At 32.1% G+C, this 18,924-nt stretch overlaps 1 protein-coding gene across 7 annotated transcripts in view; it reads left to right on the top strand.

The window, feature by feature from the left end:
• Window positions 1–18,924, top strand: part of DROSHA (drosha ribonuclease III) — a 107,967-nt gene that overhangs the window by 56,527 nt on the left and 32,516 nt on the right. For 5 of the 7 annotated variants that reach the window (XR_012484366.1, XM_074279068.1, XM_074279065.1 and 2 more), the window contains 6 exons: window positions 5,410–5,517; window positions 6,611–6,749; window positions 7,255–7,315; window positions 7,830–7,898; window positions 14,138–14,197; window positions 15,993–16,092. Coding sequence is in view for 6 of the 7 variants with exons in the window: in XM_074279068.1 (XP_074135169.1) it covers window positions 5,410–5,517; window positions 6,611–6,749; window positions 7,255–7,315; window positions 7,830–7,898; window positions 14,138–14,197; window positions 15,993–16,092 (537 nt within the window). In the remaining variant the exon portion in view is untranslated. The remainder of the gene's footprint in view (window positions 1–5,409; window positions 5,518–6,610; window positions 6,750–7,254; window positions 7,316–7,829; window positions 7,899–14,137; window positions 14,198–15,992; window positions 16,093–18,924) is intronic. The other 2 variants (XM_074279070.1, XM_074279069.1) reach the window with 1 other exon arrangement.

Consider the following 18,924-nt stretch of genomic DNA (forward strand, 5'->3'; position numbering starts at 1 on the left):
AAAAAACAACACTTTTCATGGCACTTAAAAAAATCTTTTCATTGTTGTTGCATTTGGGAATACATATGAAAGCTTTTGAAAAAACACAAGATGACAGCTATACAGAATAACATTAAATGAAAAAAAAAAATAGCATAATTTTTATTCCAGAATGTGAAAGACTCATTTATAGAGAAAGTTGTTGTTGATGACAGAACAAAAGTCTTAATGAACCATTCTGATATCTGAGCCAAAGTTTATTTGTTTTTTAAAACCTCCAGTAGCTTGTATTGAAAAAAATTTTATTTGACTAGCATTTTGGTTGGTTTTGTTGTGAGTTAGAAACCACAAAACTCTTTTATCAGCTCTCAGGTTAGTATACTTTAGTCTTTAGTAATGTATGTTCTATCTTGGAATTACCTTTCTTGGGGACCTCTTTGATTTTTAGATACACAAACTATGTTCCATTATTGCTGTTCTTTTTAATGATGGGTCTTTTCCATGGATAATTTGTCTTCCAGTTTTTCTTTTTTCCTTATATTTATTAGTGCTAGCAAATTAATATCCCATTACATTCTTATACTAAAGTTTGTTTAGTCATTCCCCACTCAGTGGATACCTACACTATTTCTAGTATGGTATATTATTAGCTCAGAAATCTGTTTTCATGAATATGTGTGTCTATACATTAAACCTCTCTGTTTTTGACCTCATTATGCTCCTTTAGTGGAATTTGTAAACATTTAACTCAGATTTTTACCATAATTGCAAATTGTTTTTTCAGAATAGTTTGACCAGGCCATAATTCCACTAACATATTTATGTGTTATTCTTCCCACAGCTCCCTCAACATTGATTATTTCTAACTTTTTTGTCTTTACAAAGTTCCTTTATGTCAGAGGAGTATAGCATTGTTTTAATTTTACTTTTCTTAGGAATTATACCAATCTTCCTGCAGTATTTAATAATCTGCAATTATTTTGAGAACTTCAGATTTTATCATTTGTTTTTTGTGGTATCTCTTTGATTTTATATATATATATATATATACATATACATACATACATACTTATATGTACGTGTGTGTGTGTGTGTGTGTGTGTGTGTGTGTGTGTGTGTGTGTGTGTGTTAATTTCCTGTATGTCCAATATCAGAGACAGTTGATATTTCCTATCCAATTATAAAACTAAAACTATCATCTCTAGAGTTGTTAACCATGCATAACTTAATTGCCAAAATTAATAGCATTTTTCTTAATTCTCACTTCTCTTTAGCATTTGACTATGTCATTCACCTGAATTTTCATGACTTTTGCCTCTCCAGGTTCTTCTGACTGGTTATTTCTCTGCTTCTACTTAACTTTGTTAGTACTTTGATGTCTTATACACTAACCGTGGGTGTTCCCCAAACCTCTGTTCTATTACTCCTTCTCTTTTCATTGTGTACTATCTCATTTGTGGATTTCATTAGCTTCCCTGTGTTCAATTGTCTACATGAAGATGTGTTGCGGTCTGCATATCTAATCCTAGTCTTTTTGCTGAGCTTCCTACCTGCTGAACATCTCAAACTGGATATCCTTGTAGTCATCTCAGACTCAGCATGTCCATATCCAAATTCATTATCTCTTCTCCTAAATCTTATATTCTACTTCAAACTTCCTTATTACTGTAGAGGATATCACTGTTCTTCCAGACTCTTAACTTCATATTCTTAGTATCATTCTTAATTCTTCACTTTCGCACATATATCCAGTCAACTATCAAATATTTTCATTTCCACCTTCCCCAGGTCTCTGTTAGACATTCCTTCCCCCCCCCCCCCCACCTTCCCCCGAAGTGTGACCAAGGTCACACATCTAAGAAGTGTTGTGTCTGAAGCTAGATTTGAATTCAGGTCTTTCTGACTTCAAGGCTGGTGCTCTACTCACTGTGCCATCTAGTTGCCCCTAGACATTTCCTTTCTCTTCACTTGTATCCATCACCCTGGATCAGAACACTACTATACTTGTTTTTTCACTGTTCTCCTCAACTTCAAGTCTCTCCTTGTTTTCTCAACTGCAAAGAGGATTTTTCTAAAACTAAGATGTGACCATGTCACCCCACCTTTTCTCAGTGAGCTCTAATCCTCTTCATTACCTCTAGGAACAAGTATATTAAATTATATAAAGTCGTTTTTTTTGTCTCCTATCTACCGTTTCAGCTTTAAACCTTATTTTTCTCTCTGTCAACTTACTTGTACTTCATCCAACACAACACAGTGTCACCATTGCAGTTTTTCCCTTCTCCATTGCTTTTTAATTGTCCTGTCTTCCTTCAAGCTAAGCTCAAAGGCCACTTTCTTCAGGAGGCCTTCTCATTCTTCCAGTTCCTAATGTCGTCTTCTTTGAGATTATATTGTATTTATTCTGTGTGTGTATTTTGTACCTATCTAGTTGTCCTTTTCCTTTTTTTCTTTATATATTCCTTGAGGACAGGGACTTTTTTTTACTTTTCTTTTTATCCCCACTGCTTGGCATATATAGTAAATATTTAATTTGACTGACTGATATATGGATGCTATTTTGTATATCAGTATTATGTAATTCTATTAAAATAGTCCTATATCTCTTGTTTGTAAAGTTTCTAGCAAAAGATGAACATTGTTTTCTTTTAAATACTTTCTTGAGTCTGTTTATATAATTATGTAGTATTGACCATCTATAATACCAATTAATTGTAACTATCCTTACATCCTTGCTATTAATCTAATTTGATGATCATACTTTTTTTTTTTTTTTTTTTTTTTTTTTTTTGGTGCATTGTTCAATTTCTGTTGCTTTTGTGCTAAAATCTAAAAAAATTTACCGTCAACATTCACTATTGATAAAATATTTTATCTTTTTTCTTGGTTTGAGTTTTAGGACTATTACCTCCTTATCCTCCCATTCCTCTCCCCCATAATAAAGAAAGAATTAAGAGTAAATTTTTATTATGTTTTATGCAATATAGGCATTAATTACTATTTGTATATTTTGTTTTGCTTTTACTTTCCTCAGTTGGGTATAGATTCATCTTTATTTTCTTTTAAAGTTAAGTTAAAGGCTTATCAACTTTAACCTTTTAAAAGAATCTTTCTTTTTACATTTCACATTACATTATTAAAATTTATGTGTTTTTACAAAGAAAAGCCTGCAGTCTAATAATTTTGGTTTTGATAATATAATATTTCATAATTATAGAAGTAATTCTGCTTAGAGAGAAATATATTTCAATAGATAAGCTCAGGCATTTCCTTTAAATGTTCTGGCTTATTTTCAGATAATTTAGTTTCTTGAATCAGCAGATTATTATTAGCTTCTATAAAGCTTGGCTTGGATTATACCTTTCTTTTTAAATCCTCTGATTCAGTGTTGACACAAAGAAAGAATTCATTAAATATTGATTGAATGACAAGGATACCACTAACCTCATTTTAAATCCTAAAAAGATATTTATTATTGATGGCCAAATCCAGTAAACATTTTATGATAGTTTTTCCAACTGCAGAACTCTCAGAACAATTCCTAAGAGACAACTCTGAGTAACTGTCTTGTTCTTCATTCTTGTGATACATATTAAGGAATAGAGTAAGTGTGCCATTTAATACAATTGGGAAATAATTCTTGTGTACAAATAAAAGTTAGGAAATACACAAATTTGTCATGTGTAAATTACTTTCTTTCTTCCTTCCTTCTCCCTCCCCCCCAAAAACAGAAGTACTGTTTTGTGGTTTAAAAATAACTACTATAAAAAACAGCCTGCAAATGAATCTCCCCCCCAAAAAAAAATACCCAACTATCCAACCACCTGAAATTTGTATAAAGAGGATACATTCTAGAAAGAACTATTTGGTTGTCATTCAGGGATAGAGCCTTATTAGTGGGGATATGTTTTCTTATTCACAGAGGTTAGATAATTCTAGGGGCTTAGGACACACAGGAGAGAATCATAGTTACCATTATGTCAATAGATGCTCTGTCTCTGTATTTTGTTGTTCAGTTGTTTTCAATCATGTCTAACTCTTTATGACCCTTTGGGATTTTCTTGGCAAAGATACTAGTTTTCCATTTCCTTCTCCTGTTCATTTTACAGATAAGGAAACTGAGGCAAACAAGATTAAGTGACTTGCCCAGAGTCACATTGATAGTAAATATCTAAGGCCAGATTTGAACTCAGAAATATGAATTTTCTATATTCCAGGCTTTGTATTCTTTTCCCCGACACCACCTATCTCTCCTTTCTGTATTTACGATAATGTATTAATATTTAATATTATAGGGGCAGCTAGGTGGAACAGTGCATAGAACACTGGCCCTGAAGTCAAAAGGACCTGAGTTCAAATCCTGCCTCAGATACTTAACAAGTCACTTAACTCCAATTGCGGCACCAAAAAAAAAAAAAATTAATATTTTGGACCACTTCTTTGTCATTTAGTATATTATTAGGGACTTTGCAGAGAGTAGTTTAAGTTGAATGATGAGGTTGAAAGTTAATTTTGAAAGTCTAAGGAAGCAAGAGAAGAGGAATTATAAACAGCTTTCTCTAGAGATCTGGCTGAGAAAGTGAAGAGATATATTGGACAGTAGCTTAAAGGGAAATAGGATCTAGTGAAGGTTTTTTGTGGTTTGGTTTGGTTTTATTTTAATATGTGAACCTGTGCTTGAAAGCAGTAAGGAAGGAACTGATAGGTTGGGAAAGATTGAAAATTAATGAAAGAAATGAGTTTTTATGAGAGAATCAAAATTGAGGGGAGATAGTGCTATGTAGTAAGAGTTACCTTGTATCCCAAATCCTATTGCCAAGGTGTCCTCCTTTCACCTCTTTTCCCTTACCTTATTATGGCCTCCTTCCCAATGGCCATATTATTCCATTTCTCATTCTGCAATCCCTTCCTCCCAATAGCTGGATGCAGCTGCCCCTAGGGATTCATTCACACTTACTCCATGATGTGCCTGGAGTCATATCATTCCCAAAGATAGTGATCTCTCAACGTAAAACTCCACTCTCATTTCTTAAATGAAATTTACCGTAGGATACCTGTTCTCATCTTCAGATAAATGCCTTTTTCCTAATGGAAGTGTTTTGTAACAGCATCTACTTTCCCTAAACCTTCTAATTCTCCTTGTTCTAATCCTTCTACTGCTCATTCCATCTTTTATGTCTCTTCCTACCCTATAGAATTTTTTTTTTTTCCTTTTGGATACTTAAAAAAAAAGTTATCATTGAAATTGTTAAGTGTAACTACTGTGTGTGTTAGAGTTTGAAACATAAGTGTTTTCTCTGTTGTTGATCACCTATAAGTTCTTTTTAATTGATTCTTTTCTCCCCTGTATTCAAAGTTCTTGGTAAGAAATTTTTTCCTTTTACTAAGTTATACTAATTGCATTTTTAAAATCTTATGTATTTTTCCTAGCATGCAATGATGCTTCCAGTTTTGACTCATCACATTCGTTATCACCAATGCTTGATGCATCTTGACAAGTTGATAGGATATACTTTCCAAGATCGTTGTCTGCTACAGGTAAAAAACTATTTCTTTTGATCCTTTTCTAGAAGATAAGGTATTTCTCATTTCATGTGGTAGAATAGATCTTTAGAACAGAGTTTCTTAGCCTAAGGTTAAGATTTCAGGTACTTTATGAATTAGCAGGAATATATTTGTACTGTAATTTTTTATCTCCTCTTAATTGAAATTTAGCATTATTTCACTTATTGAAAAATATTATTCTCTGAAGTATGTTATCTTTGCCAGATTAGTAAAGTAGTCCACGAAAGAAAAAAATGGCTTATAACCATTGCTTTAGTCTTGACTTTTTTCCTTTCTTTATGTCTTATACTTCTTTTTGGTACTGTACAACACTTTCTCTCCTATCTAGAATCCATTGAAGGCCATAGTGTTAAATAATTGATGTTCATCTGTGTTGATCCCAGTCACTCTTTTTGTCATGTGTTGTCTTTTTTACTTAGTGTTCTTGTTCCCTCTGTGTTGAAAAGATCTGAAAGTCATTCTTCCTAAGGTATAAAAACTAACTGGAAAATCTTAATGTTATCACTTAGAGGTATTTGGCATTTCAAAGAAAGCTCTCTGTAATTAAAAGATTCCTGGACTTCAAGCCCCATGTCTGGGTTTCAGTGCTGGCCCTGACATTTTCTAACTGTGAATGTGGGCAAGTAAATTATAGTTTGGTGTCCTCATCTGTAAAATGGAAACAATATGTTGCTAACTCACCAAGGTTTTTTGTAGAAAGTATTTTATAAACTTATATGTGCCATATGAATATAAATGACTCATTAAAGAATGAATTTCTAATTTTAGAATTTCAGGTAAGTTGGATAGAAGTGTTTTTCAAAAAGGAAAGTTCTTCCTATTATCCCTGAAATCATACCAAATAGATTAACTGCCGTGTCTTACTGTAAGATTTGACCTCTGTGTACTGTGATAAATATGTGCAAATTTGGACTGGGTAAAAGGAATAGAAATGTTAGGGTTTGTAGTATGAAAAAGCAGTTACAATTATTCCAAGAGTCCTTTCATTCTTCAGGGGGGAAGAATTGGAAGGATAGACAAGTGGTTCCAAGACTATAAAATTGAATTTGTTTAATCTAAATTTTAGCTAGCAATGACTCATCCCAGTCATCACCTAAACTTTGGAATGAATCCTGATCATGCTCGTAACTCTTTATCCAACTGTGGGATACGTCAACCCAAATATGGAGACAGAAAAGTCCATCACATGCACATGAGGAAAAAAGGTTTGCTTGGATTATTTTCAAGTTGTTCTTTCTTCTACTGTTTATTATTTCAATTTTTACTCTCTATTGTTATTTCAAAGATCTTGGGAAGGGTAGAGGCCTTGGATTATTATAACTCAGGCTGCAGTGTTCTACTTTGTAATTTAAAAAAAAAAAATCATTTTTAGTGTCTTTGGTTCCTCATGAAATAACAACATCCTTTTGGAACAAGTATTGTAATAAGTTTTTTTTTTTTTTTTTTTTTTTTTTTTTAATGATTCCTCTCACAAATGAATTTCATTGGATTGTTCTTTCTTTTAGAGCGATCTCTTTTGTGTTTTACAGAGAAATAAGTGTAAACCACTATATTCATTTATCCATAAACTTAATCAATCAAGTTTTAGAACTATGAAGCCTCATAAAATTAAATTGGCACAAAATAGATGGTGGAAATTTTTTTTGTTTGTTTCTCAAACAGTGTTTGCATGTGTGTTTGTATTTTCTCTGTTTTTTATTTTGAAAATAGGAATTAACACCTTAATAAATATCATGTCACGCCTTGGTCAAGATGACCCTACTCCTTCCAGGTAAAACAAAACTAAACAAAACAAAAACCTTGTTTTTTGGTTTCCTGCTTGTATTATTTTAAAAGATGCTTTTTCTATATGTACTTTCTAGAAGAGTACTCTGAAGAGTTAGTCTATGTTTTTTTTATAGAGTACTCTTAAAACACCTACAAAAAGCACTATTTTATCAATATAAATATTTTCTTTATTGTTTTTCTTTCTTGGAATATAAGAAAACAAATAACATTTTAGCTTAGTATAACTTTTTTTCCTTGTAAACTTTGATTCCCCTCTTCCACACTCCCTTACCCCAGTTGTTTTCTTTCACTTTGGATCTTCCGCTCCAGTCACATATGTAATAGCTATCTTTGTAAGCATCTATCTACCTTCTCTAATGTTGTGGAATACTATATGGATTCAGGTTATGTGGTATGTGGCTGATTAGCTCAGTTGGTTAGAACACATACTAATGAGGCCAACTAAGGTCATTCATTCAATACCTATGGGGGCCAGTTAGAATCATTCTGTTCCACAGCCACAGACTGAACCCGAACTCCAGCAAGCCGTCTCACAAATGTGTGCCCTTGAGTGCAAGGAAGATCAGGTGAGGAGAGTATGGATGGATCAGCGCAAATCTGTCACCACCACTGGAAAATGATATCCCGTGAGGAGCTCAGTAGTACAGTGTATCATATTTGTAAATGAAGGACAATGTGGTTTTTTTTTGTTTTGTTTTGTTTTTGTTTTTGTTTTTGTTTTTTTTGGTTTGTTTTTTGAAGGAAAGGAGAGGAAAATTGCCTTAGACATCTCTCTCTCTCTCTTTCATGTGTGCGCATGTGTGCGTGTGTGCGTGTATGTATGTGTATGTGTGTGTTGTGTGTTTATGTGTTTTCCAAAAGTATTCAGCAAATGCTATAGAGAATGGTTATTTAAGAGAAGTGCTTATAGGAATCTAGGAATCATTGCATGGACAAAAAGTTGGAGTGAGACAAAGAGACATTTACACAACTAGGATGATAAGTGCTTCAGCTGGCAAAGTGCAGTAACAATCTGTTTACTAGGTAATGTGATTTCTTCCTCCCACCCTGTCCCTTTTTTCCTCATGTATTGCATTGTTCTGTACTTGGCTTGTCTTGGGTCCCCCATCTTCCAGAGATATGCAACAAACCAAAACCTCCTTTTAAAGCTTGAAATTAACAGTTTTCAAACAACTTCTCACTGTGTGTACCAGAATATCTGAGATGAGAAAATTATTATGCAATTATAGAGTCCTTACTCCTGCTCGCTGGGACATTGTGAACCATGATCCTTTCAAACTTGTTATGATCAAAAACCTCTATGTGACCAGTTTATGTTTTAGTTACTGATAATTTAATAATATTAAAAATTAGCTAAGCAATTACCACAGTAACATGCATGCAATTGACGCTCAGTTAATGCTTTTTGATGTTTCCCAAATCTAACTTGCTTTTTCAGCTATACCTTTTCTTGCATTGCACAAGTGTCAGGTTCTTCCTGTTTCTCATATCTTCAAAGCAAACAGTTACAGCTGCATGCAGTATAAGTACTGTAATCCAAAGATGATTACTTTTATCATTTCTTTTCATTTAAAGGTGATACCTCCAAGACAACAAGTAGTCTTTTTTTAACTGTTCTTTGATTTGTGGCCATTGCTATTATTTGCAGGATTTAGCTCAAAGCCTTTCCTCAGAAAGACCTTCAGTTCAATGGCTAAGTACCAGGCTGGTCTGTCTTCTGCTGTTCCTCAGCAGTCCACAGCAAAGCCACATTGGAAGTACACTCCACAGTGTATATTCTTCATTCAGAGGAAGTCTGATGGGTGTTAAGAGTCTTGAGGCGGTTGGTTACTTACTGTATTATTTTTCAGTAATGGTGAATTCTCTTTAAATAATTCACTCTTTCTCCTTTTTTTTTTTTACTGAATTTCCTATTATAAAATTGGATTAAATAGCATAGAAAGTATTCAGAGGTCTTAAAGTAAATGCTGCAAAATTATAAATAGACCACTGCTGTGTACTGGCACTTATAAAAAAAATGGGGGGAAGGGGGCTTGCTATGAGGGTTTTTCCTTTGTACTGGTAAAGCAAGAAAACTTTTAGTTGGTATTTATCTTTGTGGTAATACTCCAAAATAATATTATTGATTAATAATAGGAAAAACCAGGTGAGTGAGGGGAATGATAATAATCTAAATCTTTTGACTATATTAACTCTAGTTTCTGAATCTCATTTGAGATGCTAAAGAATTGGGAAAAAAAAAACTGTTGAGGACTTTAAAGATTTACAATGGTCAGTCTGATTAGCTGTTGGGATAGCATAAATCAATTCTCCTCCAATGTATCATCTAGAATTTCATCTACCAAATAATGATCCTACCCACCAATTTTAAAGCCTATTGAGGGAAGCTAACCACATCTGCCTCAGTTGAATTTTTATTTTTAACTTGTAAATCAAGATGAAATTCATTCTAAAAAAAAAAAAAAAAGTCTCATGGGGCTTTAAAAAATTTATCATAAAAGTAATCTACATACCAGTAAGATCTTTGGAAAGGTGGTGCACGAAAGATAGCAATACATACATTTGTTCTATTTTGTATTGACTGTGTCACTACTGATAAAAATGTTGAAAGTATCTAATGGGAGTGACATGAAGAAATTAGCTATTCATTAGTATAATTTAGCTGTAATTTTTTTTTTTCCCCAAAAGGGTGATGATGCTAATGCCCATTGAATGTGTACTTTTTTTTTTTTTTTTTTTTTTTTTTTTTTTACACATTAAGGAAAAAAAAGAATTTATAAAATTTAGTCATTTTAAATTATTTATATCCCTAAGACAGACAGTGACTGGGCTAATAAATAATGAACTCATTGCTCAGAATTATTATAGAGTAGAGGATATATCACTTTATAGAGATGATTTCTGTGTACTTACTTGTTAAGAACACTGAAAGAATTCCTGCATTGCATGGAAAGTTGAACTAGATGATCTCTAAGGTCCCTTACAACTCTGAATCTCTAATTATTTGGTTTCTGTGTTTCAGTACCTTAAATATCCATGAATGAATTCTAAAGTAGATTGGCCTTAATACTAAATTCCATTCTTTGACAAATAGCATAGTGACCCTGTAAATGTTACTGTTAATATTCCCTGTCTTAATATTTTCTATGTTAACCCTATTTTTCAAAATATAATAGTTTGTTTACTACTCTGAGAAATATGTGGACTTGTCAACAGAACTTATTAGAATATCGAAAGGAAGTGATTTTAAAAATTATTAGCTAAGGACGTGAGATGGGAGAGCAGAGAAAATATCAGCACATTTCCAAACAAAGATTAAGAATTCCAAAAGTTAATTTAAGAAAAAAAAATCTAAATTTAAAAATTGTTCAACAGAATTACAAAGTTTGAGATAACTTATTCACTAGTGTTATCTATTTGTAAGTTTATCTGTAACAATGATACAGTAGAATGAATTCTAATAAAGGGAAAAATTCTTGATTCCTGGGAGTTTTCACATTTACTAAAATATAATACAACTGAGAATATTGACTGTATTTTAATAACACTGACTTTATTAATCTATATTTGTAGTTAAAATCCTGTATAAAATCTCACTCCCAAATTTAACAAAAATAGATCACAATAAGTCTCATTGGCTAAATACAGTTTTATTCAAAATATTGTCTAGTTCCAAGTTACTTTATTCTCTAGGGGATTTTGTGGCTTGTTGAAAAATGACATGATAATCAAAAAATGATTAAAGTACTACTATTTTTCTTAATTTCTAAACCTCTTTTCTCCCTATAATTTGGAGTATTAAAATTTTGTTAGTTTTTTATGAAACAGCATTTTCCTTTCTTTAAAAAAAAAAAAAGTGCCGTTCCTTTTATTTCTCAGCCTTTGGTTTTATAATAAGTCAATCTTTTCAGATTTCAGTGTAATCATTCAGATAGTTTTATGGCTGCCATTTTCCTTTATTGCCTTTTTAAATGTTAGCATTACTCTTTTTTGGTTTATTTTTCATGGTAACACAGGTAATTAATCATAGGTCTATAAGATCTAAAACTAAATAGAACCTTAAAAACCATTTAGTCCAATTCCTCAATTTATAGGTGAAAAACTGAGCTCCAAAGAGATTGTGACTTGCTCAAAGTCACAGTGTCAGATATAAGATTTCAACCAGTAGCCTTTCCATTCTACCCTAGAACATGTTTGTTCTGTTTTATCTAAAAGAATAAAAACAGATTGTAAGTAACTTAGAAGAATTTCTGATAAGATGTTTCTAAGGCATTTTTATGAATTTTGAGACCCCTCCCCCCTCAAGCCATTTTTAGGTATCTTCTTTTCTTAGACTACCTTAAAATGTTCCAAAACAAGGTCTTATTTAAAACCATCAGAACAAGATTAACACATTTTTCCTGTTAAAATAATTTTTACTTAAATTTAAAAATTGGGAGTGATGAGTTTACTACATATGAAAAATGTACAGTAAGAGAGAAAAAAAATTATCATCCCTACATCCCTACACCTTGAGTCTCCATTCATTCAACAAGTAATGATTGAGATCTTGTAAGTACTTGTAGTCTTAGCCAGTGTGGAGAGTACAAAAGAGTTATAAAACATAGTCTCTGACCTATAGGAGTTTATAATTAAATCAGAGTGAAGATAGATTTGGAGCTGGGAAAGATGTCAGGCTTAACTTCTCTTTGAAGTGAAGTCAGACAGCCAGCATAAAAAGCAGGCAGTCATACATACTCAAAAAAGATGGGTCAAGGCAGGGAGGTTGAAGAGGTATGTTAAATCAGGGGCCAGCCAAGTTTATGGTAACAGGAGCTGAACTCTAAAAGAGCAGACTTCCCTGTAGTTTTCCTATATAAAATGACACCTTTTACTTAGGCAGCTTCTGAACCCTTAGTCGAAGTTCTACTGTTAGCAATCTAGGCTTCATTTCAGGAGCGTAGTGAGTTAGATGAGGGCACATAGCAAGGAGATAGGGCATGCAGTCAATCTGTCTAATTCATCCGCTAAGACTAGAGAGTCTAAAAAATGGGAATTATAACTAAGAAACTACTTTAATAAACGATCTTCTATATCTAACCCATCTTTTACCTTTCACTGTTTCAGAAGGCAGGCACATTTATTAGTATCATCAACTAATTTAAAGGGGGAAGGCATTTCCTAATTCTAATGGAACAATCAAAATCAGTGGTAATTTCTAGATACTTAATGTAAGGAAATTTAAGCACAGAAAAATAAATTTAGATTCTATAGGATCCTACATGTAGACTGGAAAGGACTTTAATAGCCATCTATAATTTCACTTCTTTTAAAAATAAAGAAATTGAATCTCTGAGTTGTTAAGTAACTTGCTAAAGGTCACACAGATGATTCTGAGGCCAGATTCCACACTGCCTTTGAAGAACAGAGTATTCTAAATTATTCCTCAAATATATCCAAATTAAAAGTAGAATTATTGACAATGAAATTAATTTCATGGCATATTATTTATAAAGTTATCCTGTTAAAGTGAAAAGAACACTAATTAAGTCCTATGTTCCCTCCTACTGCCTCCATTTCCTAACTTTTTGATCTTGGAATCATGCTTTTGATCTCTTTGGATTTTAGTTTTCTCACCTATAAAGTGATAATAATAATAGCTTCCTTATTCCTTTTACTTTTACTTTGTAGGGTAAATTAGGATCAAATAAGATAATGTTTTTGAAAATTCTTTGTTGCTATAAAGTATTTCTGAAATATAAGCAGTTAATAAGCCTGTAAGAGCCTGTTTTGTGTCAGGGACTGTACTAAATGCTGGTATTATAAAGGCAAAAATGAAATAGTTCCTGCCCTCAAAAAGCCTAAGTCTAGCAACTATTGCTTTTTTTTTTTTTTTTAGTCAAATATATGATATGGTAGAATTAGGGTCTTTAATAGACTTTGTACACAAACTGAATAGTGATCAAGTTTCTTGTTTAACATAGATAATATAGTTGTTCCCATTTAATAAAACTTAAAATAAATTTTATTATTAAATTATTGCAATGATTTATAGTGTAACAAGTATTTTCTAATATGACATTGTTGGTCATTTCTATGTTTTATTTGCGGGCAGCCCCTTATCAAGGAGCCATTCTATGATTAGCATTATTTTCAAGCAGGAAAAGATGGTCTACTTTATGTTTCTAGGAATGTATTTAAGTGGAAAATGACTGCTACAATCCTTCTGAGGATATGGTCATAGTCATTCTTAGCACATCTAATGGATCAAAGTATAGTTACTTAGATTTACTTTCAGTTGAGTCATAGACTCTAAAATTTAGAGTTGACAGGTACCTTACAGATCATCTAAGCCAACTTCTCATTTTATAAAGACCTAGGGAGATGAAATGACTTGTTCACTGTCACACAGATGATAAAGGTATGAGTTCAGGACCTTAGACTATACAAGAAAAATCTTCTTTCCCTTGTGCCACATCATCTGTTTCAAGTTGATTAAGTCTTTAAGTCCTGTTTCCTAAGGATGCTTAAAAATAAGGAAAACAGTTTAAGTTGCAGGTATTGAGAAAATGAAATTAAACCATCACTACGCCAAAATACTGTTGTTGTATTCCTAATGCTACCTTCAAAAAGTGTGTTTTAGGCCTCAGTGCCGAGAATAATGGATTAATGGTATTGCGTCTTTGAGAAATAGCCAAGTAAGAGTATTTTTAAATTTAAGAACTAAACCCACTATTTCTTTTCTTTAAATGTTCATCTTATACGTACACACACTTTTACATAGTTGTGCACATACATGCTACTTTAAACGATCCTCTCTGTACAGGATTAACCACAATGAACGTTTGGAATTCCTGGGTGATGCAGTTGTTGAATTTCTAACTAGGTGAGTGATTGTCCTCTTCTATTTTTTCCTCATTAATTCTGTTTCCAGGCACTTTGTCTCATACATTGTCTTCTTTGCAATTAATTTAATGAAGTAAAATAAAATAAGCAAGTTTTGACAGTTCAATCTTTTTTATCCTTAATGATGCTAAAAAAGCATCTCTCCTGCTGATTGCCTTAGTTCCTACTATCACACATCCTTTGTATCCCATTTTGGATTTTTTTTTTTTTTTCTGGGCAAAGATACTGGAGTGCTTTGCCATTTCTTTTTTCATTTCATTTTAAAGATGAGTAAACTGAGGTAAACAGGGTTAAGTGAGTGACTTGCTCAGGGTCACAGTGCCAGGAAGGTTCTGAAGCCAGATTTGAATTTAGGAAGAGAAATATTCCTGAATCCAGGTCTGGTACTCAATCTACGGTGCTACCCCTTGGTGGTTGGCCTTTGTATTTATTATTGATGTTTATCAATTAGTTTAAGTAAAAAAAAACAAAAAAAAAAAAAAAAAAACAAATTTGCATTTCACTATACATAATATAGCATTTGTATCATATATGGTGGGGATATTTCAAAATGTACTCCTATTTGAGAATTTTGAGTAATAGTTCTAAATGGAGCTTTTTAAGATTATTTTACTTTAAAAAGTCTTTATATTTGAACTTAAAAACACAACTTTATTTCTGCAAGATATTTTATAAATTTTTATGGCGAGAAAGGGAAGGGTTTTCCTTTTCATTTTCTGAAATTGATAGATATTTAAGTACCTTATGAGAAAGAGAAAGCTTTTAGAGTCAAAGACCTGGGTTTAAGTTCTTCTGATACATAATGGCTGTGTGATCCTGGAGAAGTTATTTAACCTTTCATTGCCCCAGACAGTTCTTTTAAGACACTTTTTGGTTTCAGGACCTCTTTATACTCTTGATTTTATAAGAACCTTTCTCCATCTTTTTTCCCTCTCCTCCTCAAGAACATTTTGTTCATGTTGTTTACATCCATTGATATTTACTAAATTAAAGTAAAAATTAAGTACAAAAAAATCAGTTATTATTATGGAAATAGTTTTGACTTCATGGAACCCCTTGAAAGGGTTTTAGGGATTCCCAGTTGTTTAGGGATTATATTTTAAGAACCACTATTCTAAGACAAGTTACAGTATAGATCTTACCGCGGTGGTAGAGAAGTTCTTCCCTAGGATCTACAGCACTATTCAAATCAATGAATCCCTCAAAAAAAAAAAAAAAAAACCTTGAATATAGTGGCCTTTAAAGACTCTTTGGCTCATTCTTAGCTCTGTTCACATATGTTTCTGACTCTCCAAGATAATGCAGAAGTTTCATTTGTTCTACCAAATCCCAGTAGGCCAGAGTTGAAGATAAGGACTTGAAAAATAGTTTAGAAATTTAGAGAACACAAAAATTTATAATAGTATATTATAATAGTTTTAATATATAATATAATATAATAAATAATAGTTATATATATAAAACTATATTATATATATATAATTATATTATATTTTAATTATATATTATATGTAATTTTATATATATAATATACATATTATATATATAATAATAGTTTAATATATAATATAATATAATATAATATAATATAATATAATATATAATAGTATATTATAATAGTTTTCTCCAAAAATTTTTCTCCAAATATGTATAAGTCCTTATGAGTGAAAGCAATAACTAGAAATTTATGAAATATGTAAAGCATATTTCTTTTATGTATGATAAGTGTGTGTTTGTGTATATATATGTATGTATATATATATTTTTTTCCCCAGTGTCCATCTGTACTACCTATTTCCTAGCCTAGAAGAAGGAGGACTGGCAACCTATCGTACTGCTATTGTTCAGAACCAACATCTTGCTATGTTAGCAAAGGTATGTAAGGTGTTCAAAGTATTAAGCTTCTTGGTATCTATCATACTTTTTTTTTTTTTCCCAGACTCTTCCTGGTTTTACATTTGACTAATAGAAGCCTAGTCATTATCTCCTTAAGCAGTTCTTTTGACATTTTTCAAGTTCTTTGGGGGAAGTAACAATTTATAGTCCAGAGTGAAATTTTTAGATCTTATTTGGGCTATGGGGTTTCCTTTCTTCTCTTTATGCACTTTTGTGAGTTCAGCTGCCAGATAATGAATTCCACAGTGAGTTGACGTAATAAAAGATGAAGAAATAATTGAACAGATGTACACAAGTAGAGAGTTAAGCATTTGGAATACAGAAAGCTAGGAAAAGTGCAGAAGAAATTGAATATTTCATAGAGCTTCCTTTACTCTGTTTATGTTACATTTACTTTTTGATATTATAAGCAGGATAATGCTTTAGGAAAAGAAGAATTGGAATATAAATTTTCTTTACCTTTACTTTAATTTCTTAGGTTTTTTTTTTTAACCCATTTTTCCTAAAAGGTTAAAATTTGATACAAAATATCTAATTCTTAAGAATAGGCTACTGTTGGTTTGTTTTTTTGTTTTTGTTTTTGTTTTTTTTTGTTTGTTTATTTTTTTCATTTTAACTTGGCTAGAGTATTCGTTTTCCCAATTCTTAACCATGATATTATAGGATAGTAGTACAGCATTTTATTTACTCTTGCTTTTAAATTATTTTTACTACAATAAATCTAACCACTGCTTGCAGATTTACTTACTTCTTAATGTTCATTTTCTCATTTGACCTTCCATCCAGTGCTGCAGAGTTCCTTATTTGCAGTTAGGGCTATAAGCTTTCTTCCCCCCAAAAAAGAAGAGGAGATAATAGCAACATGACAACAAATAATCTTGCTTTTTTTTAATGATCTCTATGTTAAGCTTTAATATTTAAAAGAAAAGTTTGTCAAAATGCTTTCTGATACTTACATGTATCTCTGATATTTATCTTTGTTAAATATACAGGTATTTTTCCTCGTTGTTTGTATTAAAACTATTCTTGAGCTATTTGTTGAGGAAATATTGGCAGTGTATTGGAAACTAGTTTAACATAAAAATTGAAACTGTCCCGTAGTTCAGTGAATGTTGTCCAAAATCAATAAAAGCATGAAGTTTCTGTTTTGACTGTTATGTTGCTGACTGTCGTGTGGCTAAGAGATAGAAGCTAAAAGTAGGCAACTTTATTCTTTCCACATTAAAGTAGACTAGACTTATAACTTAGATCTTTGTTTTATTTTTGATTGTATGAAACATATGGTATATTGTTTTAGATACAGAAGGTGATCGTTTAATATTTTGAAAATGAGGGTTTGTTATTTGGAGTAAATGAATATGTTGGCTACGATAGCATGCATTTTTCAGATATTTCAAATATCGTTTCATATATTATCTGATTCATTAAAGCATTAGACCCTGGTCTTGAATGGTTTTATTTGAGTTATGTCTTTTGTAGGTCTGTGTCTAGTATTACTATTAAAACCAAGACTATCACAGCAACTAATCCCTGTAATCTTCATTATTGACTCATTTATATTTATTTTCAGGTGTAGACCTCATGTTTTCAAGTACCAATAGTCCTGTCATTGAAAATTTTCTACTCTGCCATTTTCTCTGAAATCCACCTATACTTTGTTTGCCAGAATCTAACTGAGCAAGTGATGATCCATCTTCATAAAGAATGTTTATACATAATTGTGCATTATGGAAAAAAAGTGCTTTCCAAAAATACTGAAACTGATATCGAAGCCTATATCTCTGTATTAGTGTTTCTGTCTATGTGCCTCCTCTTAAATGTATTGTAGGGGAATAAAGTGAAAATTATTAGGTGGTGCAGTCCAGTATAAGCCTAGATACACAGTAGGGACAAACCAATATCAAGTCAGACATAATTTTGTAAAACATAAATTAATTTTCCTTTTAGGGTAAAAAAAAAAAAAAAGGACAAAACAAATTGGAGGGAAGGATCTATTCATAAGTGAGGGAATTCACATGACAAAAAGTCCACTTCTCCCAAGTATTACACAGGAGGAGCTGATAAACTGATTTCCCTATTAATCTGTGAAGTGGAGATAAATTATGTAGTGCAGCCCATGACATGCTAGGTCTAAATTTTCTTTTCTGGAAGTGGTAAAAATGAGTTTTTTTTTCATGTGGCTTCATTTCTAGGTGGTAATATCCGTATGAAAAAGTAAACTAGGATATTCAAGAAATCACTAGAGTTAAAACAGAACCACAATGTGCCCTTCTTATTGCCACTATTCCTAGTTCCTTTTAATTTCTCTCACCATACCTGTGAGAATTTCCAAGAATTTAGTATCTTGTACTGGGAATTACTAAGGTGGGTCATATTATATATATGCAGATGATTCAAAGGCTAGTGATTTTCATCTTCAATAATTACTTTATTTTTATTTTTTATTCTTTTGGGTGGGTCCTGTGGTTTTATTGGTGTAAGAAGCTACAAATCACATCTGTTTTGAAACTTAGTTTTAGTTTCTGGGGAGTAGTGAAAGGCTAAATGTCTTACCTGGAGTCAGACAGTTAAGATTTAGTGAAGACAGGTCTGGAGCCCAAGTCTGCCAGATTCCAAAAACCAACTCTATCCATAACACTATTTTATTTCTTTTTAGCAAATATTTACAGTTTTTTGTTGTTCTTTTTTCTCAAAGAGGACCATGACATAGGGGAGGTGATACCATGACTTGCAGGGAAATTGAATTGAAGTGAAGAAAGGCTGTGCAAAGTCACCTGCCTTACTTTCTCCTCTGGAGCCTTTTGGGTCCTG

The sequence above is a fragment of the Sminthopsis crassicaudata genome, chromosome 1, assembly GCF_048593235.1.
Source record: "Sminthopsis crassicaudata isolate SCR6 chromosome 1, ASM4859323v1, whole genome shotgun sequence".
NCBI lineage: Eukaryota > Metazoa > Chordata > Mammalia > Dasyuromorphia > Dasyuridae > Sminthopsis > Sminthopsis crassicaudata.